At 39.8% G+C, this 22,943-nt stretch overlaps 1 protein-coding gene across 2 annotated transcripts in view; it reads left to right on the top strand.

Annotated features, from left to right (window-relative positions):
• Positions 1 to 3,682: 3,682 nt before the first annotated feature.
• WARS2 (tryptophanyl tRNA synthetase 2, mitochondrial) overlaps positions 3,683 to 22,943 on the top strand; it is a 41,024-nt gene continuing 21,763 nt past the window's right edge. Inside the window, exons 1-2 of one of the 2 annotated variants that reach the window (XM_027885261.1) lie at positions 3,721 to 3,795; positions 7,141 to 7,211. In XM_027885261.1, the coding sequence (XP_027741062.1) occupies positions 7,146 to 7,211 (66 nt within the window). In that variant the 5' untranslated portion in view covers positions 3,721 to 3,795; positions 7,141 to 7,145. Of the gene's footprint in view, positions 3,796 to 7,140; positions 7,212 to 22,943 lie in introns of both variants that reach the window. The other variant, XM_027885262.1, reaches the window with a different exon arrangement.

Genomic DNA, 22,943 nt, shown 5'->3' on the forward strand with positions numbered 1-22,943 from the left:
TTAAAAAACGTGATCAAAAACTCAGAAAATGAGAAATAACAGCATCAACTCTGTTATGTGATTTAATTAATTTCCCTCTCTTCTGTATAAATATTATGATACTGACTGTAGCTATATCTTAGCATACTATTTTTTCTGGAAAGGTTTTGCTCCTCTGAGTATTGTTGACTTTTCAAAATGGTGTCCAAATCTTTCTTACCATAGGATTTTTTGTCATAATCCCTTCATTGAATGGAAAAATTACTGGTTTCCTTCCACATTTTTCTTTGTTACTTTTATCAGGTAATGTGAATGATTCAAGAGTATTAGTGAAATTGTTTTGACAATGCTGACTTGAATACTTGTTACTCTATTTCAAAGATGGGAGATAAAACACAAATAGATTAAGCATAAAACATAGATCTTACATGATAAATTAACAGACATAGGTTCTAATATTTTAGGCTGTTTCAAGGCTTCATGAAAATAAAAGTTTGTGGGCTCTAGCCCAGCTAGAGGTATTTCTACCTGGAGAAAATCAGACTCTCTGTTCCACTTCTAGCACTTCCTGCATCTTCACTAATCACTTGATTGAGCATAGGCCTAAGTCCTTTTAAAAATAATTTTACAGCTAATGTCTGTAGTATTTTCCTTGATTTTTCAATATCTTTTTTATGCACAGAAACCCAAAGAGGACTTAGTATTTTCTGACCGGTATCCCATTATGAAAAAATTGTTTAATTGACCATTTCAGCTACAGGACTGCACCAGCAAATAGAGCTGCTTGTCCCACACAAACTCTAGGTCTTTTGCAGAATCGCTGTGTCCCAGGGGACACACATTGGTCTGAAAGATACGGTCTAGAACTCCTGTTTCTAAGTCAACAGTCAGTTTGGCAGTGCTAATAACAGAGAATTGCACTAGTGAAATTCTGACTGGAGTCCTGGTTCATGTTCAACTGTCAACTGGCATTTTCCTAATTTGGACTGTGGAGCAAATTCCTCACATCTAAATAGTCTTGAGTGAGTTCTCAGTGTGCATTGGGGTAATACGAACAGGGGGAAAGCATCTACATGAGAAGGTCAGAAGTGTTTTGGCAGCAGCAGGAGATTTCAGAGGACAATAAATATTAGCAGTAAATATTTCTTCTTCCCTAATTTTGCCATGTCTCAGGATACAAGCTGTCTCATCTTCTCTGGGATTCTCAAGCCAACCTCTTCTCACCCACCCTGCACATTCACACCACTCTCCTTCTCGGCCTACACCACGCTTATTCTTCTGCCCCTGTTAGATTTCTGTCACAGCAGTGGGCTCTTCCTGTGTTGAAGAGGAATTGTAAATATTTTATTGATTTTTGCTGGTGTTGTTGTTCAGCATCAGTTTGGGTTTAACAAAGACTTTAAAGTAATAACTCAGGGTCAGATCCAGTTAAAGAAAAAAATTCAACTTTAATTCAAGTGTTTACTTCAGTTTCAACCTGATTTTAAAACATGCTTTGTTTTAATACACTCATACTATCTGTGTGATCATGATGTTTTTAGCATTATTAAGAAGTCTGTCAATATTTGCATCAAGGGCACACTTCAACATAAATTATTCAGTATTTATTTCCAGATAATTGGCAACAGTACTGAGTAGGGCAAAGCATAAGTCACCATAGAACTCTACTGTAACAAGTACTTTTGAAGACCTGTCAGCTAATCACCCCTTAGTCATTTAATGTGTGCTTCTCCTGTATGTTTAATTAGAATGCTCTGTGGTACTAAATCAAGGTATTCCAAAAGTCTAAAAAATATCACCTTTTAATGTTCCATTTACTAACTCAAATTCTAATGGCTTTGAAAATTACTACTAATACTTCTTAAGCAGTGTTAACTATATCTTCATTCTTTAGTCTGAATTCCACATAGCTTTTTTCTTTATCTTTTTGCCTCAAACCAATATCTGACTTACTGACTTATAACAGCATTATAATATTTATAGTTATTAGATGCTGAAAGCTGTCTCCTTGGCAAACATATGGGGAAAGAGATTTTTTTAATATTATTTGCAACTGACAAATTGTCTTAACATTTCCTTATCATATTACCTCAATTTTCTTTGAGCAACTTTTTGAAGATAGGTTTATATTCCATTTGTCTCCAGCATTTCCCTCTTCACAGAATTAGTTTAAGACAGCTCTACCTGCTCCAATTAGTCTCCAAAAGAAAACAGTTTTAGTTGTGAGACAGAGGCTAGGATCTGTCCATCCCTCCCACCATCAGAGTTGTTGCCTGATGCTCCACTCTGATCACACCTTCAGTCTCATATTAATGAAGTAGCCATATGCTCTTGTCCAATAATTTTCTGGTCTTAGGACTGGAAAATCTCAAAAAATATCAACTGGGCTTTTCAATTTTTCAGCTTTTCCCATGATGTTTTCTACAATTCGAGCAGCTTCATGTGATTTTTGCTTAGTTATGTTCTCAAAAAATGGCTGACATATTTTTGCTGAAAGACTGAATAAAAATGTCAGACAAAGGTGAACATCACACAAAGAAGTCTTTAGCTCAAATTATAAACAATATCTATAGTGATGACACAAATGAAAAAATTATATGTACAATTTCTGGGTTTGAGCTAAAGTTCTTATGGACTGTGCAAAGTATATTTTTTACAATTTGTATTGTAGTAGAGTCTGGAGGAATAAATGTACTCCTATGTACTAAGCACTGCACATACAGGGTTTTAAAATAAAAACAAAAAATTGTTACTAGCCAATGCATCAAAGTGAAAATAAAAAAACAGTTATGTAAATTTACAGTGGGTTTAGCTATTAAAATTGCTACCAGATTTTAGAGTTAGGAACATTCCATGATAATATCCTCAGTGACGGTGTTTCAATGGGCTACTGGAAATAATCACCAGTACGACACACAGTGCCACTGCTAACAGACCTGTGCACCTCCTTCACTGATCCTTCTTTCCCAGTTTGTCTCCCCAGACCCTGCAGCAGCAGATTCCCACAGACATTGCCCCAGATGTTTCCAGACCTGCAGGTGAGCTGCAGTTCACATCACCTGACCACTGGTAAACAAGCGTTTTGTGTCTTCCCAGCCTGGGAATTAAACTGGGCAGAAACTAACTGGCACCCATTCCGAAAGAGCCTACATGAAGAGTTGATGAACAACTTCTTCAGAAGCATGTCAAACCTCGTTTAACAACTGTGGTGTTACTTGCTTTGGTTCTGTGAGCTTGTCCATTGGAAGCGACACGGGCACAAAGACCGCGTTTGGGGACGTGCCGTGTCAGGGATGCTGGACGAAGAGAGCTTCTCCTGCCTTGGCTTTTGGGACAGAGTAGGGCGGATTGCGGGAAGAGAGCATCTTTTCGGGGTTTTCTGTGGGAGTTGACTTTAGCTAGTTTGACGAGTAAGAAGGGCAGGCTGCGGATCTCTCCGTGGAAGAGCTGCAGCGGGCACGGCCAGGCGAGCCGAAGGGAGCAAGGAGCCCTCGGGAGCGGACACACTGCTAAGAGGGGCCGTTTCAAGGGCAGCCTGCAGATGTGACAAGACCCGTGAAAAACCACGAAGCGATGCCCCGGCACCATTAGCACACCCGGCCTGGCCGGTCCGTCCCGGCATACCCGACAGGACCGTGCGGTGCCAGCACCGCCCCTTCCCGGTGACCGCGCCTGCGCCCTCCGCGCTGCGGGGCAGGCGCTGATCCCGCCGTGCTCCCGCCGTGCTTCCCTTCCCCCCGCCCCTTCCTCCCCGCCTTTGCCATGGCGACACCGAGTGGCGTGATCCGGGCCCTGCACCGCGGGACCCTCGGCCAGGTAACCGGCCTGGGGCGCGTCCCCCGTCCCTTCCCGGTCTCCGCGGCGTGGGATGAGCGCTGCGGTTGAGGCGCGGCCGGCCCAGCCGACATCCCGCCCCCGTGCGGCGAGCGGCTCCGCGCATGCGCGGGGCGGGGCTGGGCGGGCCGCGCGCTGCCTGCCCCGTTCTTCCCGTCGTTCCCCCTTTCCAGCTGCTTTCCATGGCTCTTCCCAGCCGCGGGGGCTTTTATTGCTTGGGGCACGCGAGGTGCGGGAGAGGGGGAGGGCTGAACCGGCAAGTGCCGCCGTCCCGGTGGTTGTTCAAGGGCTGAGGCACCGCGATTTCAGCGTTGGCCTTTGGTTCTTCTCTAGAGTATCACCTCCCGATATTAAATGCACCTGCAGGCTAAGAACTCTTGTCTCCTCTAGCAGGAAAAAAAACCACAAAATCGCATAGGTGTTTGAATGGATGTATGTCACCACCACCCCCACCCCCGCCTTGGTACTTACATAGCTTCAGTGTATAGTGGTTACATTCCCTTAACACATTTGGGATTTTCAGTGTAACCATAAGGAGCCTTCACTTCCTCCCTCCCTCCCATTCTATTACAAAACTGAAATAAAAGAGCAACTGATTGCGTTGATTGTGTTTGCAAAGATAACCCTCAGTAGCCAAGTCAGGTATACATTCAGTGACCATGTGTTTGTAGGCAGCCTCCGTCATAAATTTTTATGTCTATGAATGGTGTGCCTTACAAATCTAAATTTTTCGTGTAGCTTACAGCCTTGTTTTTAAAATGGGTGGAAGAATGATGAATTAAAACAATTTGATAACACTAATATTGCATCATTTTAGTGAATGTTTGTTTCCATTAGCTGGGCAATTTGCTTTCTCATGAAAATCTTGCTTGTGTTCTTATATCATCTAAATCCTGAATGGTATGCTATGTTTCTATAATGGAACATTTTATCTAGAATGGTTGTCAGGGTAGATGTGTCTCATGTTGCTTGTGAGAAGAAATAGGATAAGTAAAAGATCAAATTCATCTTTCAGTTTCTTGGTGTTATCCACGCTGTTTGTGGCCTCACAGCAACTGGATTCTGTTACTCTCAGCCACTGAATTGGTATTCTGAGCACATCAACACACACTAATACACAAAAAGTTGGTGTATATAGTGGTGAACCTGGGTAAACTACAAGTTACAAGACTATTTCTGAATTAGGATTTTTTAAATTAGAATTAAAAAATCCAGGCATATTTCAATTACTCATTAAAACATAATAAATACCATGCAGATGACCTTGATTCTGCCCTTTCTATCGAGGCAGAGTGAAAGCAAAAGAGGGAGAACCTGTTACAAAACTTCCATAACTGATATTTTACATAGTAACTGTGTGCTTCCTACTAGTTGTTAGTGTGAGGCAGAGGTAGTGTTTCTGCTTATAGTTTTTGTTTCAGAATTTATTTATGTATAAGACTATGTTGAAGTTTAACCATGTAGAAGTTATAAAGAATCTTGACATGGCATACTCAATAAGCTTGTTGAGTGTCTCCATTTCTGGAGGTGCTTTGATTTCATTTCACTTACAAGTACCTAAATCTTCCTAGGTTTCTAACACTTACTATTTGAATAGTTCTTACAAAGATGTCTCAAACCACTCATTATTTTTAGAACTCAAAGTTCCTTGAAAAATACTGAAAGGACTTGTATATGCTTATCTTTTCAGATGCTCATGGTTTCTCTTTCTGATCCATTCGATATCCTAGCAGATGCCCTCCTCTGTGTTCATCCCTCTGCCAAAGGATTCTGGTTTATCTTGCATAATAGAGAACTCTACTCTGAGTAAATATGGTTCTGTTATATCTTAATATCCACTCTGACGTGCACTGCTTTGACACCTCTGAGTTACCTGTCAGATCAAGGTGTAGGTGCTTTATCACCTGATGACTGTTTAGATATAATAGGTCTGAGAATGTCCTTCCTTCCTGTTGTTCTTTAAATGTTTTCATTTAAAAAAACAAGAAACCCCAAGTTAGTCTTGGTTATGTAGCTTCCTATCACCCACCCTCTTGTAACAGTAGTAATTTAGTTGCTCCTCTATTTTTAAACTCGCAAGTCCAATATGTTGTGGGATTCAGTCAGTTTTCTCTCTCACTTTCAGTGCCCTCTTACATCTCTATGGAGAGAACTGCACTGGAATTGAAGTGGTTCTTCAGTGAATCTTTGAAAGAATTGAAGGAAAAAACCTGTCTTCTTTATTTTGCTGTTCCTGTTTCCAGATTGGACTCCAGAGTAGTTCAACTATTATGGCAGACAGCTTGGAACAGATCATATATTTTCTGTGTGCTAATGAGTTCAAATTTCAAGCTCGAAAAGTGTTTGCCTTCAAGCTTACACAGTAGGCGAGTGCTGGCCAAGTACTGGCACTCTGATAGTTTTGATGTTTAAGGATTTGATAATGCAGTCACAGTTGCTAGAAGCTATCATTTATGTGGTTTCAGCTTTGTTTTACTGCAGTGCACATTCATTATTATGCTGGATTTATCATGGTGTGGAAAAGTTGCTCTATGATTTTTGTTGTACATATTTCTGGAACACAGCTAGAATTTGTAGGCATAATATATGTGGTTAAGAAGAAAGTAACATTTTGTTGGAGAGATTAATTACATTTGGGATGTCTTGACTTTTAAGAGTTTATTTTCAAATTCCCTGATTTACTGTTCTTCAGTGGTCTCTAAGCCAGGGTTATAGAAAGTAATTTCAGCAAGTCTATTTTTTTGGTAAGACACTCTTAAAAATGGCAACTAACAGGTATTCCAGGGAATTACTGATAAAATTATGAGAAAACCAACGAAGGCATAAGCTGTCAGTAAGAAAATTTACTCTTAAGGTCGGTCAGTCAGTTGTTGTTGTATATCCTGACAGAACATGGATTAGGTTTAGTCCTGTCAGCAAACATGAGGTAGAAGAATGGCAAGGTCTTGCTTTTGATTATAGAGTCTCATGCATCACTAAATGGCTTTCCAGACTCCCAGCTGAAGGCCTACTTTTAGATGTTATTTGCCTTCAAGAATGCAGGAGTCTTTGGCATAATTTTTCTTTTCTAATATCGAAGTAGTTATCACTGTTACAGTTACTGCAAGAATACTCTAGTACCTGTATGCTTTTCTTCCTGAGATTATCTTTTAAAGAGAACAAGAATTCTCATTTTGCTATCTTTTGTCCTACCCTGCTCTTTCCTCTTTGATAGGAAAGCCTTCCCTGGCATTCATTCACACATGATCTGTTACAGTGGCTGTATTGTTATTGCTAAGCTGCACGTTTTGATGTTCTACCACCTTCATCTCTTGTCGACTTTCACGGGAGTGATGCATGAGAAAGTGGATTCTCTTTTAGCTTCAAGTGGTACAGAATTGCATCTTCCAGCTGCAAGGGTTGGTATTTTTTAACACGAAATCCTTTCCTCTTTGATGCTAGTATTTGGTTATTTCTTTTTTTTCTGGCTCTGGAAGTAGGATTTGCCCTAATGAAACTCATCACACTGACTCTAGCAGGCACTGTTTGGGTCATACAAAGAGAAAATTGGTTTGAGTCCCACAGTTCCAATAATGTTTTTTCTACCTTTTGGTGAGTGTTGCACAGAAAACACCTCTGGTGAACATTTAGTCAGGTACCGCTGCAAGTACACAACCTTGAAATCCAAGGAATCTTAACCAACATGTTGGTAATCATAGCAGTTCATTTAGGAATGTACCTGTTTCTTTGCCTGAGTTAATATCTTTAGAAAATATCACATATGGATCCCTCTGTGTAGTTTCTCTAGCTTGCTTTACAACTCGTGATCAAGCGTGGTACTAAAATCCTGAGACCTTTAGGGCATCTTACCCTACTGTGGCAGCCTAATGGGTCTCAAGGCCAAAGTTAGACTAATGCGGTGTGCTTTGCTCCTAACAAATCCACATTTGCCGTTATTTTCTTTTAGTTATCTTCTAGGGAATTGCAAAAAAAGGGGTTTATTCACTGAGTATTGATGCTAAGCAGACTACCTCGCAGACTGCTCCTCTTTTCTTGAATTTTTGAAGACAGGAGTGACATTTTTCCTTTTTTGGACTTCTGATACTTTACTTGGCCTCTGTGAACCTCAGTGATTCTGGCCAGTATTGTCAGTACTTTGAGATCTTCAGATTGTCTGGGTCTGATGAAATTTGATTTACTTTTTTTGAAGAAGTATTGTTCTGTTGGTATTCAGGCCACCTGATCGCTCCATTGTTACTGTGCTAGTCATGTTAATGACTGGTCATGTTTCATATTTTTTAACAAAGATGGCTGTGAAAAAGGCAGATTGAAGGGTTGTTTTGGAGAAGACCATTAAAACCGTTTTTCCCAGATTGCAAATTAAATCTTCAAAATTTTTAGCTATAGTTACCATATGGGCTCCAGAGAACGGAAGTAACTGAAATTACCAGACCCTAATCCTTAGGGATTTCAAAGATTGTAGTTAAAACTACAGTGGGAGAGCTCAGTTTTTAGTATCATTCAGATCTGTTATGAATGAGATGCAAACAATTTAAAAGTATCCATGTTCCCATCTTGAATTTGTTGCTGTCACATGGGGGGCACTTTGTTAACCATTAATGAAATGAGTCCCCAGGTGAATGTAACAAGCTGCACACACACAGAGGTTACTGCAGCAGGTCAACTTCAGAATGTCTGTCCAGACAGTTGTATACTGAAATTGATGGATGAACAGGCAGATTTTTAAGTGCTTGCCCTGAATTTATGATTGTGACAATCCCCTGTGTTGCATCTCTTTCTTCCAGAGAGCATGAAGGTTGGAAGTAGCAAAGTGCTTTTGACTGAGTTAAAAAAGCTGGAAATGCAAATACCTGTTAGACAGCAAAGACCCATGATGATTCCTGGTGTCCCATATGGGGTGGTGCAGCATATTGGAATCTACAGGACCTTTAGGGAAGATCCAAGTGATTTGAGAAATGCTTTCCAAGTGCAGATATCCTCTATCTGAATTCATATGTAGAAATTGTTGCCTTTTTTTATTTTATTTCCTATTTTTCTGAATTTTAACATTTCTAACTATTGTTATTGAGCCTAGATACTAAAAGTTATTTACTTACCTCGGTTATTCTGAAATCAACATGTTCTAGTCTTTTGATTAAACGTCTAATGTCTCCTATTCAGGTTGAAATGGAAGTCTTTCCTAATCAGTCATTTGTTTTTACTCTAATCACTAAATAATTTCTGTTTAATCCTCTAGGGAAACCAATTTATCTTTCAGATAAAGCGATGGAATATTTTTTTTTGTGCCAGAATGAAATCATTAGCTTTTGTATCATTTTCAGAGCTGAAGGCAAGTTAGTATAGAGTGAGAATATGCATTTCTTGGGTTTTCACTGGGTTTGAGAGAGCTCAGATTTCCACACAGATTTATTAGACCTTCCAATAGTGGAGAGACTTCTCGTAATCTGCCTTGCTTAATGCCTTGTCTCTAGTGGATTTTGACCACTGTTGTAGCTGCACAGGAGAGAGCCCCCATTGTAGACAGAAATGAAGGATCTTTGAGGCGTGAAACGGGTCCTATTCATTTCCATAATGGAGTTCTAACAATAAAGTCTGGCAAACACAGATTGTTTTAGCAGGAAACAGCCCTTTGTTCTGGCGTCTTGGCAGGGCTTGGGTAGAGTCCCACCATTCTTTCCTCCTCTGGCCCTTGCTTTCAGTGTCTTGACTGAGCCTGTTTTTTCTCTTGAGAGACTCCTGTTTTTATTAACTTGTTTTTGTACAGTGAGTTTAATGAAAGATGCTACTCTGCCTATGCTGGATGTTGAAGTTTTGTGTAAACTTCTCTAGTGCATATGCTGGACAAACATATTGTAAGGCCTGCAGCAGATCACCTCTGTCTCTAGACTGCAGACTGGGGGTCTTGTTTTAGTGCTGTTTCATTGGCAGATAGAATTTCCATTTACTAATACAGCAAGTGCTGTTCTAAACATTCAACAATTACTTTTTCCATGACACAAGTTGTGGTTTATTCTGCGACTCGGGTTAGATGAACAAACATTTTGTGGAGTTGACTCAAATTACAGATCAGAAGTTGAAGAAAACTCCCAAACATTAAGTCAGTTAAGTCACCTTAGATCATATATTTTTTGAGCTCTGCAGAGTTTGTGAGCAATGAACTGAAATTGTTTTCCTTTTTGTTATTTGAGTCCTTGAATGTAATAATACCATTCTTGGAGTCCTGAACTCAGGCAAATCCTGTAGCAGATTTTATAATTTTCTGCTGTATCAGGCAAATTCATATATCCACTGTACAGGATTAAATATATTTTTGCCCCCAGAGATGTCCACCTTGAGAGTGCACAAAGGCTCTTGCTGCCTGGGAAAGGAAATAGATAGATATTGTATATATGTATACTCACAAAAATATACAATGAAGTATATATTCTTACTTTTTCATTTCCCTCCTTCTTGTGCTGAAATGTGATGATTGCTACCAGAAATGAAATGTCTGCTTTTTCTTTTAGCTTTGAGCTCTTTGAATTATGCTAGGGCTGCATCTGCTTCTTGGAGCTGGCTGAAGTAACGGAGAGATGAAGTTGATCCCATTGCTTCAGTGACGTCTTCAGGATATCTGAGGGAAAAATTAGTTGAGTGGAGGGTTTCCTCAGTTTTCATTATGTTGCACATAGCTCATGTTATGAACTCTTACTGGGATGTTATCTTCATAACCAGGCAGATAAAACCCTTCTATGCTTCCTTTGTGTTTAGATGGCACTTTCATAACTGTTCAGACTAGGAACTTCTTTTTGTTTAGACTGCCTTGTTTTTAGATAAGTGGTTTGGAGCCTTGCAGTACAGATTAGAAGGTGAATAAATGCTCCTGACTGATATTTCAAAGTATGGTAAGCCCATCTAGTTCACCTATGTAGGTTGTTGTTAATATTTACGTTCCTGTGCAGAAAAATCCCCGAGCTGAATAGTGCTAGGTTTCCATTTGTGAAGCTCAAAGCTCCTGTAAAGCTCTTCCAATCCCCCGAAGTATTCAGAAGCTGAAATGAGGTGAAATTGTATACATTGTCCCATTCTGACAGATGGAAGACGTGTGATTCTGAATCCCATCACTGTTGTTTCTGATCACATACGCTCAGTGACAATCAAATATTATGTATTGGTCTTCATAGTGTTATCCTCACAATCTGGATGCTGAACTGTTAATCTCATTAGAAGGTTGTTGGCCAGCATTCAAAAAAAAAAAAAAAAAAAAAAAAGAATTTTAAGCATCTTCACAACTTTCATCTTTTTCCATTTGCCAGGTGCATAGGTTCTGACTTTGAAATCTGCCATGATAGCTGTGCCTTGGGAAAGATATAGAAGCATTTCCATATTAATAAAAGATGCCAGGCTTCCTGATGATCTCACTAAAGATTCACATGGCAACTGTTTTTGTCATTTGCTTTCACACTTGTGGATACTCCAATATCCCTGTCCTTTGGCAGTGAGATTGCTGAATGGCCTGTTTTGAGTTTGCCCAAGAGTCAGGAACAGTTCTTTTCACGGACTCTGCCTTGGTCCTAGGCCTCATGGGCATTCACTTCTCTGCTTATCACCTTTATTTTTTACATGAAGAGCAGCAAAGAAATATGGGGATGTACAAAGTTTTGATAACAGAACCATTTTACACTGTCCTTCCTAAATGCAATCTTTTTATAGCCACATCAGTTTCTTTCAAAGGTGGTCTTTGACTTCTACTTGAATTGGGTTATCCATTTGCAAATATTTTTCTTGAAATCACATACTTGCCAAGATGTGGGAAGACTTTACTTAATAGGCATCTACAGGGTGCTTTCCGTTTGCATGGAAGAACAAAACATTTTCAAACATTTCAAAGCCTCTTTATTGCTTATGTAAAGGGAATGAAGGGTGCAGCCCTCTGAATTCCTGACCAAATCTCATCTTGCATCTCTGCTGGCAACAAATTAGCCCATGTAGTTTCTGCGACCAAGAAGGGGTTCACGTTCTGCTCTTCATGCACTTCTAGTGGGGTGTTTTGTTGTGGGTTTTTTTTACGATGTCTACAATTTATATCTTTGCAGAGTTAAAGCAGTGTCTGCACTCTGCATGTTCATCAACCATTAAGCCAGGTCACAACAGCCAAAGTGCTGTCACTCCCTTCAAAGGGACATTTTTACAGTTGATCATACAACGTTGATTCTAAGTCTCTAGTATACTCTCCAGTACTCAAAAAAATGAAGTATTACACATCTCTAGGATACCTACAGTAAAAATACTTGGCTTCTTTTATACTGATATACTCCAAAGGGTACATCCTTGGATGTGAAGGGTACAAAGTTGAGATTTGTTGCTTTAGCTGGCTTCCTGTGGGCCAATTGGAACAGTACAGGTAACTTAGCAAGGAACATATCATTTTAACAAAGCAGTGAGCCTCACACATGAACTAGGGAAGTTGAATGAATCATGTGATGTTTCTGGGATCAAGGTGTGTAATAAGCAAATCACAGTTTGCTGTGACTTGAGTGGCCTGTGCTGTCGCCATTCTAGTCTCACTTGGCTACATCCCCTTGACCTGAGCACAGATAAACATTTGTGTCTCTGTCCCTCTCATCCATTGCTCATCTGTTTGTCCTTTTTGTGGAATCAACTCTACAGTGGTGGTTTCAGGACCAGCCTGCACTAATAACACCAGTTTAAATGCAATCTGTATTGTCTATCTTCAGAAAAAGTCTTTTAAATTCTTTAGAAGTCCCTGATACAAATATGATTATTATGTCTAAAATACTTAAATTCATAGAATTCTCTCCAGCATAGACAAGGAGGACCAGCTGTAGTATTTTCTTTGTGCATGTGTGCACCACTAGGGAATTTATGGAGATTTCTACATCCCAAGGCCTCTCAACAGCCATCAGGTGGTTTTAAGACTTTGCTGTTCACCTGAGATGAATTTCATGCAGTGACCACAAGGTGAAAGTTTTTGAACAGCTGTGTTAATTTTGGCCCCATGTGAAATGAAGCCAACTTTTCCTTGCTACAGGAAATTGCCAAATAAAATAATGGAGAGGAAATGAACTACTCTTTGAGTTTCTAGGACAGTATTCTGAAGAAATATAGTAATTCCAAACAAAAAATATTTTTTACAAAACATCCCTTTAGATGTAAGTCGATATCCTTTGTTTATATCCCATGGGGCAATCTTAGTAGCAGGCAGACTCCTCACTTGAAGAAAATATATAAAAAAATATAATAAACTCTCTTTCAGCTAAAGGTCAGAGAAGGAGCAAGAGCAATCAGATGTTTTTAGGAGATTTGGATACTACTGTGATCAAAAACATAAAACTTCTCTAATTTCTCTGGGAGGGAAGTATTTGGTTATGGGGCATTCTTTAGCTTTTTGTTTTGTTTTAAGATTGTGAAGGTTTTGGTACTTAGAATGGTTTAATATATTAAAATCGCACCAACTTTTCATATATCAAATAATCTAAATTTATAATTTAGAAATGTAACACACCTTTCATTACATTTTGACAGTAACATGTGTATCTTGTGTGCTAATTATTTACTTGTTGCTCTCAGGTTTATTCTGTTGAAGCAGTGTATGTTTCTAAATGTGGATAAGTACTGGTTTACAAGTGTTAAATGTTCACATCTTTTGACAACATGAAATGGGTTTGCAAAACATATCAATGTTCAGCTGCTATCTGTGAAAAGGCCTCAGTTCTTAAGTTTTGTAGAATGCAGGTAGAAGGACTTGAATCTTGAAATGCTGTGAGCTCTAGCCTATCTAAATAGAATTCTGATTTATTTTCCATCCTCTTTGATCTTAATCATGCCTATATAAGATTATAGGCTCAGAGGACTGCAACAGGCACAGCTGGAGGTGATCTGGTGCTTCCCATGACCAAAATAAAAATTACCTGCCCCTACATCTTTATCAACACATCGCATATATATATATTTATATTCAAATAAAGAACCTCTCTAAGCATTTTTCTGAAGTGCATTCTTTTTCTTGCTGTTTCTTGTTTCTTTACATCTGATCTGAATCCTTCTTACTGCAACTTAAGTTCATTGTTTCTTACCCTATTAACCATGGTCCCAAAAGTCATATGTATTTAAGGCATACTTAAGACCTTTTACTTTCACAGTCCTCCTTCCACTGAACTAAAAAAGCTTCAGGCTTTCCTCTGTAGTCTTATTTCTTAAGACACTCACTGGGCTTGATTGAACTTCTATGGCCTCTTTCTACCAGTATTTTGAAATACAGGACCTAAAACTGTCCGATTCTCCAGCTTGAGGCCATCCTCATCCTGAGTAAGATGAGCAAATTGTTTTCTGTCTTCTGGATTTTAGTCCTATTCATAAATTCCTGTGCAATTATTGGTGTAATTTATAAATGTTATGGCTTTGCAGCACCATGATACTGATTCATACTCACCTTCTAAAATATTACAAACCCCAGATCCAGTTCTGCAGTTGCTGCCTGGACAGCTGTTCTTCCTGTGTTTGTGTGGTTCAGTAGTCAGCTTTTCTGTATAGATCCATGTATTTTTGCCTGGTAAATAGCATTCTGTTTTTCCAGACCATTTCTTTCTTTGTCAAGATAATTTTGAGCCCTTATCATCCTTCCAACTTTGTTTTGTCTGTAGATTTAACAAATACCCTATTTCATCATCCAGATTACTATTAGAGATACTAAAATACCAAATAATACCAGACTGAGGACAAAACCCTGCAAAACTGTGTTTGATACATCTTTTGACAACCACTGTAAGCCAAAAATAAGTGCTCTTTTTCGGTTTTTGGGGTTTTTTTCTGTCCAGTTCCACCCCCAGCATATATTATATTCTAGGTGCCATTTCTCTAGCTTGTTGGAAACTGAGATAATGTCGGAACTAAATGACAATCAGTACTGGCTTCTCCATTCTAGCATCTCTTGTGCTGCAGGTTGTCAGAATGATCTGACATCACTAGTTCTTGAGAAATACTGATGTTTACCATTATTTCTGTAGTTTCTTCAAAGTTCATTATTTGTTCCTGTAGTTTTCCAGGAATTGAAGTTGAGCTGACTGATACAGAGTAACTCCACTTAGGCAAGGTCACAGAGTGAAGCATGAGGTTATCTGTGTGCTTCTGGGCTCAGTGCTTCCATGCCAGTGTGCTTTGTGCCAGCCCACAGGGCTGCAACTGGATCAGGAGGAAGGCAGCAGAAGGCTGGGTGCTTTGGAGAGCTGTTTCCAGGAGGCACCTGTGCCTGAAAACCTTGGTTGTTGCTGGTTCAGCTACATTGTTCAGTGAATAGTAAACTAGTTTTTATATGGATTTGTGTCTTAAGATTGTTCTCTACAGTGTAACAAGGCCATCACTCTGCTCTCTCACCTTTTCCCTTGTGCCACCTCTTCCAAGCAATACCTGCAGTACCGTATCTGTAAAGTTTTCAGCTGTGAGCACTGAGTGCATCATCTAATGGATTTGGAAGCAGCATGTACTTATCTGACCTGACTTCCATGCCTTGCCTATCTGGCCAGAATGTTTCTCCCAGATAGTTTGCCACGTTTAGCTCCCTCTCAAGCTTCCTGTCAGCAAGGCACTAATTTGGTTTGTCTCTTAGCACCTTCCTTGTGTGGTAGTTGTAAAAACATACTGTTATTAGTTCCCTTAGCCTTTCATTGGGTCTGGGTAAAATGGACTGATAAGACCTGCAGGTAATCAGTCTGTGGTTAGGTAGTTTGATTTGAGAAGATTTATTGCCTCAGCTTAAAAAGGGAAAGTAAATTGTTTGAGAATAGTTAATGCAGGGTTAAGGCTGCATCAGGCAGCATCTGACACCATTAATTGCAGTTCTTTGTACACCTTTGAAAACCAGGAGGTGCAAAAGTAGTGCCCGTGTCAGTGTGCATTTGACTTGCTCTGTAGCTGAGGAATGGCTCAGTTTTGAATGGGAGCTGTAACGTGCTGGCCTTCAAGTTGATGTGGAGAACTGTAGGAAGCACAGCACAAAAAGTAAAAGTGTCAGGCTGTGTCCTTGCTAAGGGAGGGATTATGGTTTAGAGTAAGAGTAAGATTGGTGACTGCCATTGACTGCAGGCAGACCCAGTGCTTGGTTCTTTCACCAGCCGTGCACAAACCCTTCCTGCTCTGTCAAATGTTATCACAGTTCTTGTCCCAGGACCTCTTCAGAGTTCTTGAGCCAGCCCTTCTGAGCCAGCATATCGCTGGCTGCTTCCAGGTCCCCTCGCCAGGGTTTGTATAACCTGTTTCACTTGATGTGGAAGGGAAGGGTCCGCAGTTGTGACAGTTCCAGAGGTATCTTCTGGTGCATGGCAGCACCAACTGTGGCACCTGCTGTAGATAATGTGTCTGTCAGTGCAGCTGTCATTAGCACGATGAGTGGCACGCGGAGCTCATAAAGAGAGAATACATTTGTGGGATGCAGCGAACCACATTAAAGGATCCCTGTGCTTAGTCATCTTTAACAAGGCAGCATGAGAGGGCAGCCTAACCCAAACACAGCTATACTGAATTCTTTTGCTAGCCCTAGAGGGCAGAGTTAAATTTATGGGGTGGGGTTAGTATGGGCTGTAAACGTTCCTGCCTTAAATGTGTTTCTCATTTTAAATATAAATATTAAAATCTTACTGAAGTTTAAATATGAGTGCATTTGACATTCAAGAAAGAGGTACTAGGCAGTGCTGTTTAAATCTCAATTTAGTTCAGTTTCTGGGCAATGAGTTAATCTTTTCTCAGGAGCTATTTATCTGAAAACTTGTAAATATGTTTCTTTCTAATTTAATGTTAGATCTTTAATCCCTCATTTTAAGAATTAGGTATGTCGAAATAGCATTTGTACCAGATGAATTTGACATATTGAATTATCAGATCATGATAAACATGTTTAAAAGTTTCTTAAGCAAGTTTGCAGAGAAGTAATTCCTTTAAAAACAGTAATTGAAGCAAAGTCTGTAGTACATAGACTGCTCTTAAGTTTCCCTTTTCCTTATTTTTTTTCTTTTTCTAATAACATTAACACTTAAATTGTACCAATTAGGCTTTAAAATTTATGCTTTAGCTAGTAAAATCTGACTTGTCTGGCTTCCCTTCATTTTGCTGCTCAATAACTGTCTGAAGACAGGTTTTGCTAAGCCAGTATTAACAGACGAGCATATTATTTTAGCAACGAGAGCTTTGAAGTTGCAAAATATTAATGAGGGAAATAAAAAAATTGTAGACAGATGCAAAGATGCAGTAGTTGGTGACTTTCGTCAGCCAGAGAATTTCTTTTGTCTCCAAGTTTAGAGCAAGTTTTTGGTTGTATTGTTTTGTTTTATTTTTCTTCCCTTTTTGATCCCTGTTGGGAGGATCTTCGTGTTTGAAATTTCAAATTTTCCTGTTTATATGTTTTACTCATGTCTGTGTTTGCTTAATGCTGCTCTTTCTTCCCTTTGACTTTGACATTTTCTTTTCCTCTGGCAAATTTGAACTTGCTTCAGTTTGGGACAGCTAGGGCAAAATGAATCGCCACGAATAAAATAATAACAAGAAGAGCGAAGTCTGTGAATGATCCTTTGCTGTTTCCTGCGTCATTCCAGTCTCATTAATCAGCAGTGGTGCTGTGGAGGCTTGTGGTGTGTTATGTCGCCAGCACAGCAGCTTCTCCGTCCCTTTCCCCCACCCCCTGTGTGCCTACACAGTGGGGAAAACTAGAGAGGGAAGCCATCAATCTTTCCTGTCACAGATGTCAGCAGTGATTCTCCTGTGGACTTCCTGCTCTCTCTGTCATGCCCACCACCTGTGTTTAGAATTAGCTCTGATGCTGCGGATCTCACTTGGCTCTTCACCTGTTCTGCCCCAACTAAATAGCTGTTAAAATAAAGCAGAGCAGCTAAATGCTATAGCATGTGAATGTTAACCACCGCTGTGGGTTGGGGGGTGATTTCTGTTGCAGCTGCTATTGTAATACTGTCATAATTTTCTGCAGCAGTGTGGGGTTTGGGTCTGAAATCTCTTGTTTGTGTTTCAACCCAAAAGTGAGCTTGTGAGCAAGACTTCTTTTTGATTTAGAGATGAAAATATTTATTGGATACATTGCAGATAGAGGCATAAGGCTATCTCCCATCAGTTAGCTTGCTGGGATAGATTCATGAATGAACTTCAAAGAAGTTAGTTACTTTGAAGCTTTGTCCTTACCTTCGATCACTCAAAGGATATAATTAGCAAAAGACTCTCTGGGATTTGAATTTTTATATATGTGTATTCAGCTAGTGCAGCTCTTGAAAATGTGTCTCTCTCCCCCATCACCGGGTAGATTGAGAAGCACTGCCTCTGTACCTCTAGGGCAGGATTAACGTAGTCATTTTATGGTTTGTTGTGTTAAATAATAGCTCTTAACTGGACTGTAACCAGCCAAATTTTTATGTATACTTTTATGTAATTGTATAACATTCCTCCACCCAATTAAAAGGAGAAAGCAATCCCGAGAACTGTCTGTCTATTGGCAGCTTTCTCCTAGTTCCTTGAATGAGTGCTAGGTTTTTCTGGTTTTAAAACTCAGAAAGAGATGAAAGCTTTGGCATAAAGTTTCCTTACAATTGTAGCTTGTCTTCTGTCATTTCAAGTGTGTAGCAATATTTATGTGGAGTTATAAAGAAGAGAGGTTCTGAAAACTTGTGTCTTGTGAATGCTTTCACTTGATTTTATTTGTGTAACTCTTTGTGAAGTAGAGGAACTGTGTAATCATTGATTTTACTGCATACTTGAGAAGCAGTGTTCTGCTGACTGTGCCAGGCAAATACATGTATTCAACAGGTAAATACTTGTGTTCAACAGTCACAGAATTTATAATGCTAAACATGAAATGTATAATCCAGATACTAAGAACTGGCTGTGGTATGGGATGTTTTCATCTGTGTGGATCTTTTCTTATTTCTAGCAACTTTAATCTTCCAGTTCTGGCACATTTATCTCAAGAAAGGGACTGTGAGTGTGCTTTTTACTGCTGAATTGAGGCCTTGACAATTGTAGCTCTCCTACTACCGGTGTGGCATACTCAGAAGAGCTCTGCTTTGGTCCAAGAGGGAAGCATTGGATTTTGGAAGCTGTCATCTTTTCCAGTATACTCTTTTGCATTGAAGATGGGTATGGCCATACTGCAGGATTTCAGGACCAGACTTTAGCCATCCTACTCTGGGACAAGAATGTAATGATTATTCCTGATCGTTTGAGAGCATTTGGATATTGACAGTTTTTCAGTATAAGAAGCCGCAGTTGTTTATCTCATTGCGAAAAGGGAGGTTAGGTAAGAGAACACCTGAATCTTAATGGGTTTTGAATTGAGCTTTGTTTGGTAATGCGGCCGAGAAATGCACTGTGGTGTTTGGAATTGCCATGCGAAAGTCTGATTGAGAGATAAAAAATTGTAGATGTTAAATCATCTGTCAATTACTACACTCTTAATAGGAATGAAGATTAACATGCAGCACTGCTGGTGTAGGTGCACACACCACACAGAGTTAAACATACGAACAGCAGGCTCACACTGTGCTTACTACAGATGTCTGAATGAGTGAGTGCCTGTGGGCTGGAGCTGCATGTCTTGTGGCTTTCACTCTGCTCCATTGGGAAGTCTTCACTCCTTTTGTTTTTATCCTTTTCCAACTCCAGTACTTTCAAGCACACAGCTCCCATCCCCTGACCTAACAGCTTCATTGAAGTGCATTCCAGCCCCATGATTTCATGGTACGAGGCAGAACTCCCCTGCCACGCTGCTATGCTGCCCGCTGCTTCTCACGGAGTGAACAAACAGGGAACATAAACTCTCTCCAAAGGAGCAATGTTCTCTGTATATTTTTAGTGCGAGAAATCCAAGATTCATTTGGGGGTGTTTTGTGTAGGCTTTTTTTAATATAGACTTCTGCTAACACAATGGAATATTTCATGCCACCCTATTTGCTGTAACTTGTCATGCTTTATGTTGTTAAATGGAATCAAAGGAGTTAAAGATGAAAGAGTTCTAGTCAACTGGTCCCTCAGCTGGGAGCCAGTGTGGGTTCTTTGTAATGTATTTGTTAGTGCTTTACTCAGGCTCAGTGTAGCTCAGTTTTCATTATTGGATTTACTTGTTTCTGCAAATTCCGTACTTTAAGTTAAGTAATTGCTGAGCTTAGACTCAGTATAATACTGCTACTGTTTGTTTCTCATGTTTAACTTGCTATTTATTGCCCTTACACTGAACAACCCTTTTATAAGTAGTTGTTTACCATTTCAACGTACAAAGCACCAGTAAAGATGTCATGCTTGCCTTCACAGGTATTACTGGATAGACAGAGAACTTTGTTCTCTCTTTATATGAAACTATGTCCACTTTACACTGTACTTGGCTGTTTTCTTTTCAACATAGAGTGTATCACCAGATGCTAACTAATGTAGTATTACAACAAATCTACTTTTCATTAGCTCATTGTGAGCCTTTGAATATTTGGAGTTACTTGCAGTATTTGAATGTACAGGTTATGTTGAGACACTGATGTTTGGATTTTCTTGGTGAAAGATGTTCTCAAACTGTCTTTTTAAATGTCACTGTTGTATTTTTATGTATTGAGTGTATTATACTTAAATTCAGGGACATCTAGTATGTTCATAGTGACATAATCTCCAACTGGGCAGTGATCTGGGAAGGGGAAAAGGCAAATAAAGGCAGATAACGTGTTATGGGAAGCATATGAAACAGGGCCTGCTGCTGCTGCGTGACTTGGGGACTGACAAGGTTTCTAGACAGAACTGTTCTCCACAGGCTCAGAGTGTTCAGCACTTTTTGGGTCATGGTATTGACATATGAGCTGATCTCTGCTAACTGCACATAAATTCCTGCTTTCTAGAATAACAGACAGTTATCCCAAGGGGTAGAGCTGCTTCTGCGCTGAAGTAGCACTAGCTTCAGGGTCCCAGGGAAAAGAAGGAATAACATCTGGAGACATTTCAGGTGATGCTGCCTTTGACTAGGCTGCACTTGAAAGATGTGCAGCTTTAACTTGGTCATTCTAGCATACTTTACCTGATGCACATCCACAGTGGATTTCTAGCACATTCTGAAGTTTCTTAGCTTTTCTAACTGTGCAGGTAGGAAACATGTTTTATACAACGTCACTGGAGTCAAGGCAGTTATAGCTTCATTAGTAATAATAGTAATAACAGTAATAACCTTACCACATGGTATTCTCTGTGCCTTCTTATTGTCTTGATTCACCATGCAAGAACTCTTTTGGGAAGCAAGGGGTGGAAAGCACAAGTGGAGGAAGAAGAGGATACAGAAGGGATAAAATTGTCTGATAAGAAGATGGAGAGTCGGGCTGTGAAAAGTGTAGCCTGTGAAAAGAGTGTGGTTAAACAGGCATATAAATGGATACTGGAAAGCAAGCAGCACTATGGGGAGAAACAACTGTGGGAAGGAGTATCAGGATTTGTTCTGAGCGAGCAGAGACAGAGAGATGAGAAGACGTTATGTGCTCTGACAAATAACTGGTTGTTCTGGGGTCCCTTTAGGGGCAGAACACCATCTTAGGGATCATCTATTTATAGCCTAATTTTCTTCTTGATTTCCTATTCTCTTGGTGAAGAGCAGGAACATGGGAAGCAAAAGACAAATGTTATCCCTGTAAAGAACCTGTGGCATTGCCTAGCAACTACTCTAAGCCAAGTATATTCCAAGTTACCCAAGTTTCTGCAAGACTTCACTTATTTGTATACGTTGGAATGCTGTATGCCTCCTTCTGGAGGTTGAGCATCTGGCCCTTCTCAGTGTTAAGAAGAAGCTGTCTGCAGTCCTTGGGCCAGATAGTAGCTTAGTGTGAGGAGAGTGGGTTTTGTGGCTGGTGATAAATGCTCTGATGTAGGTTCCCAGGAAAACAAGCGATCAAATGAGATTGAGGAACATCATAATTCCATTTTTGTGTAATGGAGAAGAGAGGCAAAGGTGGTCAAGGACTGGAAGCTGGAATTGCTGTTGGAGGAAATTATGTGCTTTTCATTGCAGTGACTACCTTGCAGCTCCTGTGCTGGAGGTTCTCCAAGAAGACTTCAAAATTGACTCAAGAATATACTAGAAGTCAAGAAGATATTTGGGGTGGGGTGAAGGGGTTACCACCAAGACTTAAATGTGTAGGCATTTATGTGAGCAGGAGAAATTAGCATGGCAGCTAGCCCAAACCTGCTCTTGCCTGTCAGCACAAACACTTAAAATGTTGGATAAGAAAATGGCCATGATCTGAAAAACAGGCTTACTTTGAAAGCAGAGAATTTTTCAGCAAATTTTGAAGGAAATAGGCAAGGCTTTTCTGAACTATTCCACTTGGAAACACTTTCTTATTAATTTTTCTTAAGTCTGAGTCAAAATTAATTAAGTCAGTTTGAAGTCCTTTCTTTATTAGTTAAAAATAATGGTACTTGGCCTTGATTTTTACTGCCATTTTGTGTGGTTTAATAGTTGTGGCCTTTTTTTTTTCCCCCACACATTTGTAAAAGATTCACAGAAAAGAAAACAGACTACATCAGTAAATAAATTCTCCCTGCTAAGTTATAGATGTTGCTCATAAAATTTAGCAGGGAAAAAATCATGCAGCCACAGGCATAATGAAGTTGACGTTCCTGTCGCACAACAGACTCTGAGGTTTGTGTTGTGCAGCTTTGTGACTTGGACTCCTTGCTGAGGTTTGGGGGGACCCTCATTTGTAAGTCGAGCAGTCTTGCATGCTCTTACAACTTGGCATGTAACAAGCATTTACACATGAAACATTGCTGAGCTACTTCTGAATATGGTGGAATTCTTTGGAAAGGTCGGGGAGGTAATTGATCATTTGCTGACAGCTTGGGACTCTGAGAAAATGGTCAGATGGAGAGCTGGGATGCAGGAAAACAAACTTTCTAAGATGGTAACTGTCACATAGCCAAGCTATACATGTTTCAAACTTTCTAATCTTTGCTCACAGTCTCAGCTTCTTAGTAATTTTTTTTTCTATTTCTCTGTGAACTCTCTTCAGATGTTGACATTTTACTGGTCCTGATGCATGGACAGTGATCCAGGTGTGATCTTGAGCTATAGCAGTATTTCTTTGTAGACCCCTTTTAAAACTACACTGCTACCA

This window comes from Empidonax traillii, unplaced genomic scaffold, assembly GCF_003031625.1.
Source record: "Empidonax traillii isolate 1590-97213 ecotype Southwest subspecies unplaced genomic scaffold, ASM303162v1 scaffold163:size1593379, whole genome shotgun sequence".
Taxonomy (NCBI): Eukaryota; Metazoa; Chordata; class Aves; order Passeriformes; family Tyrannidae; genus Empidonax; species Empidonax traillii.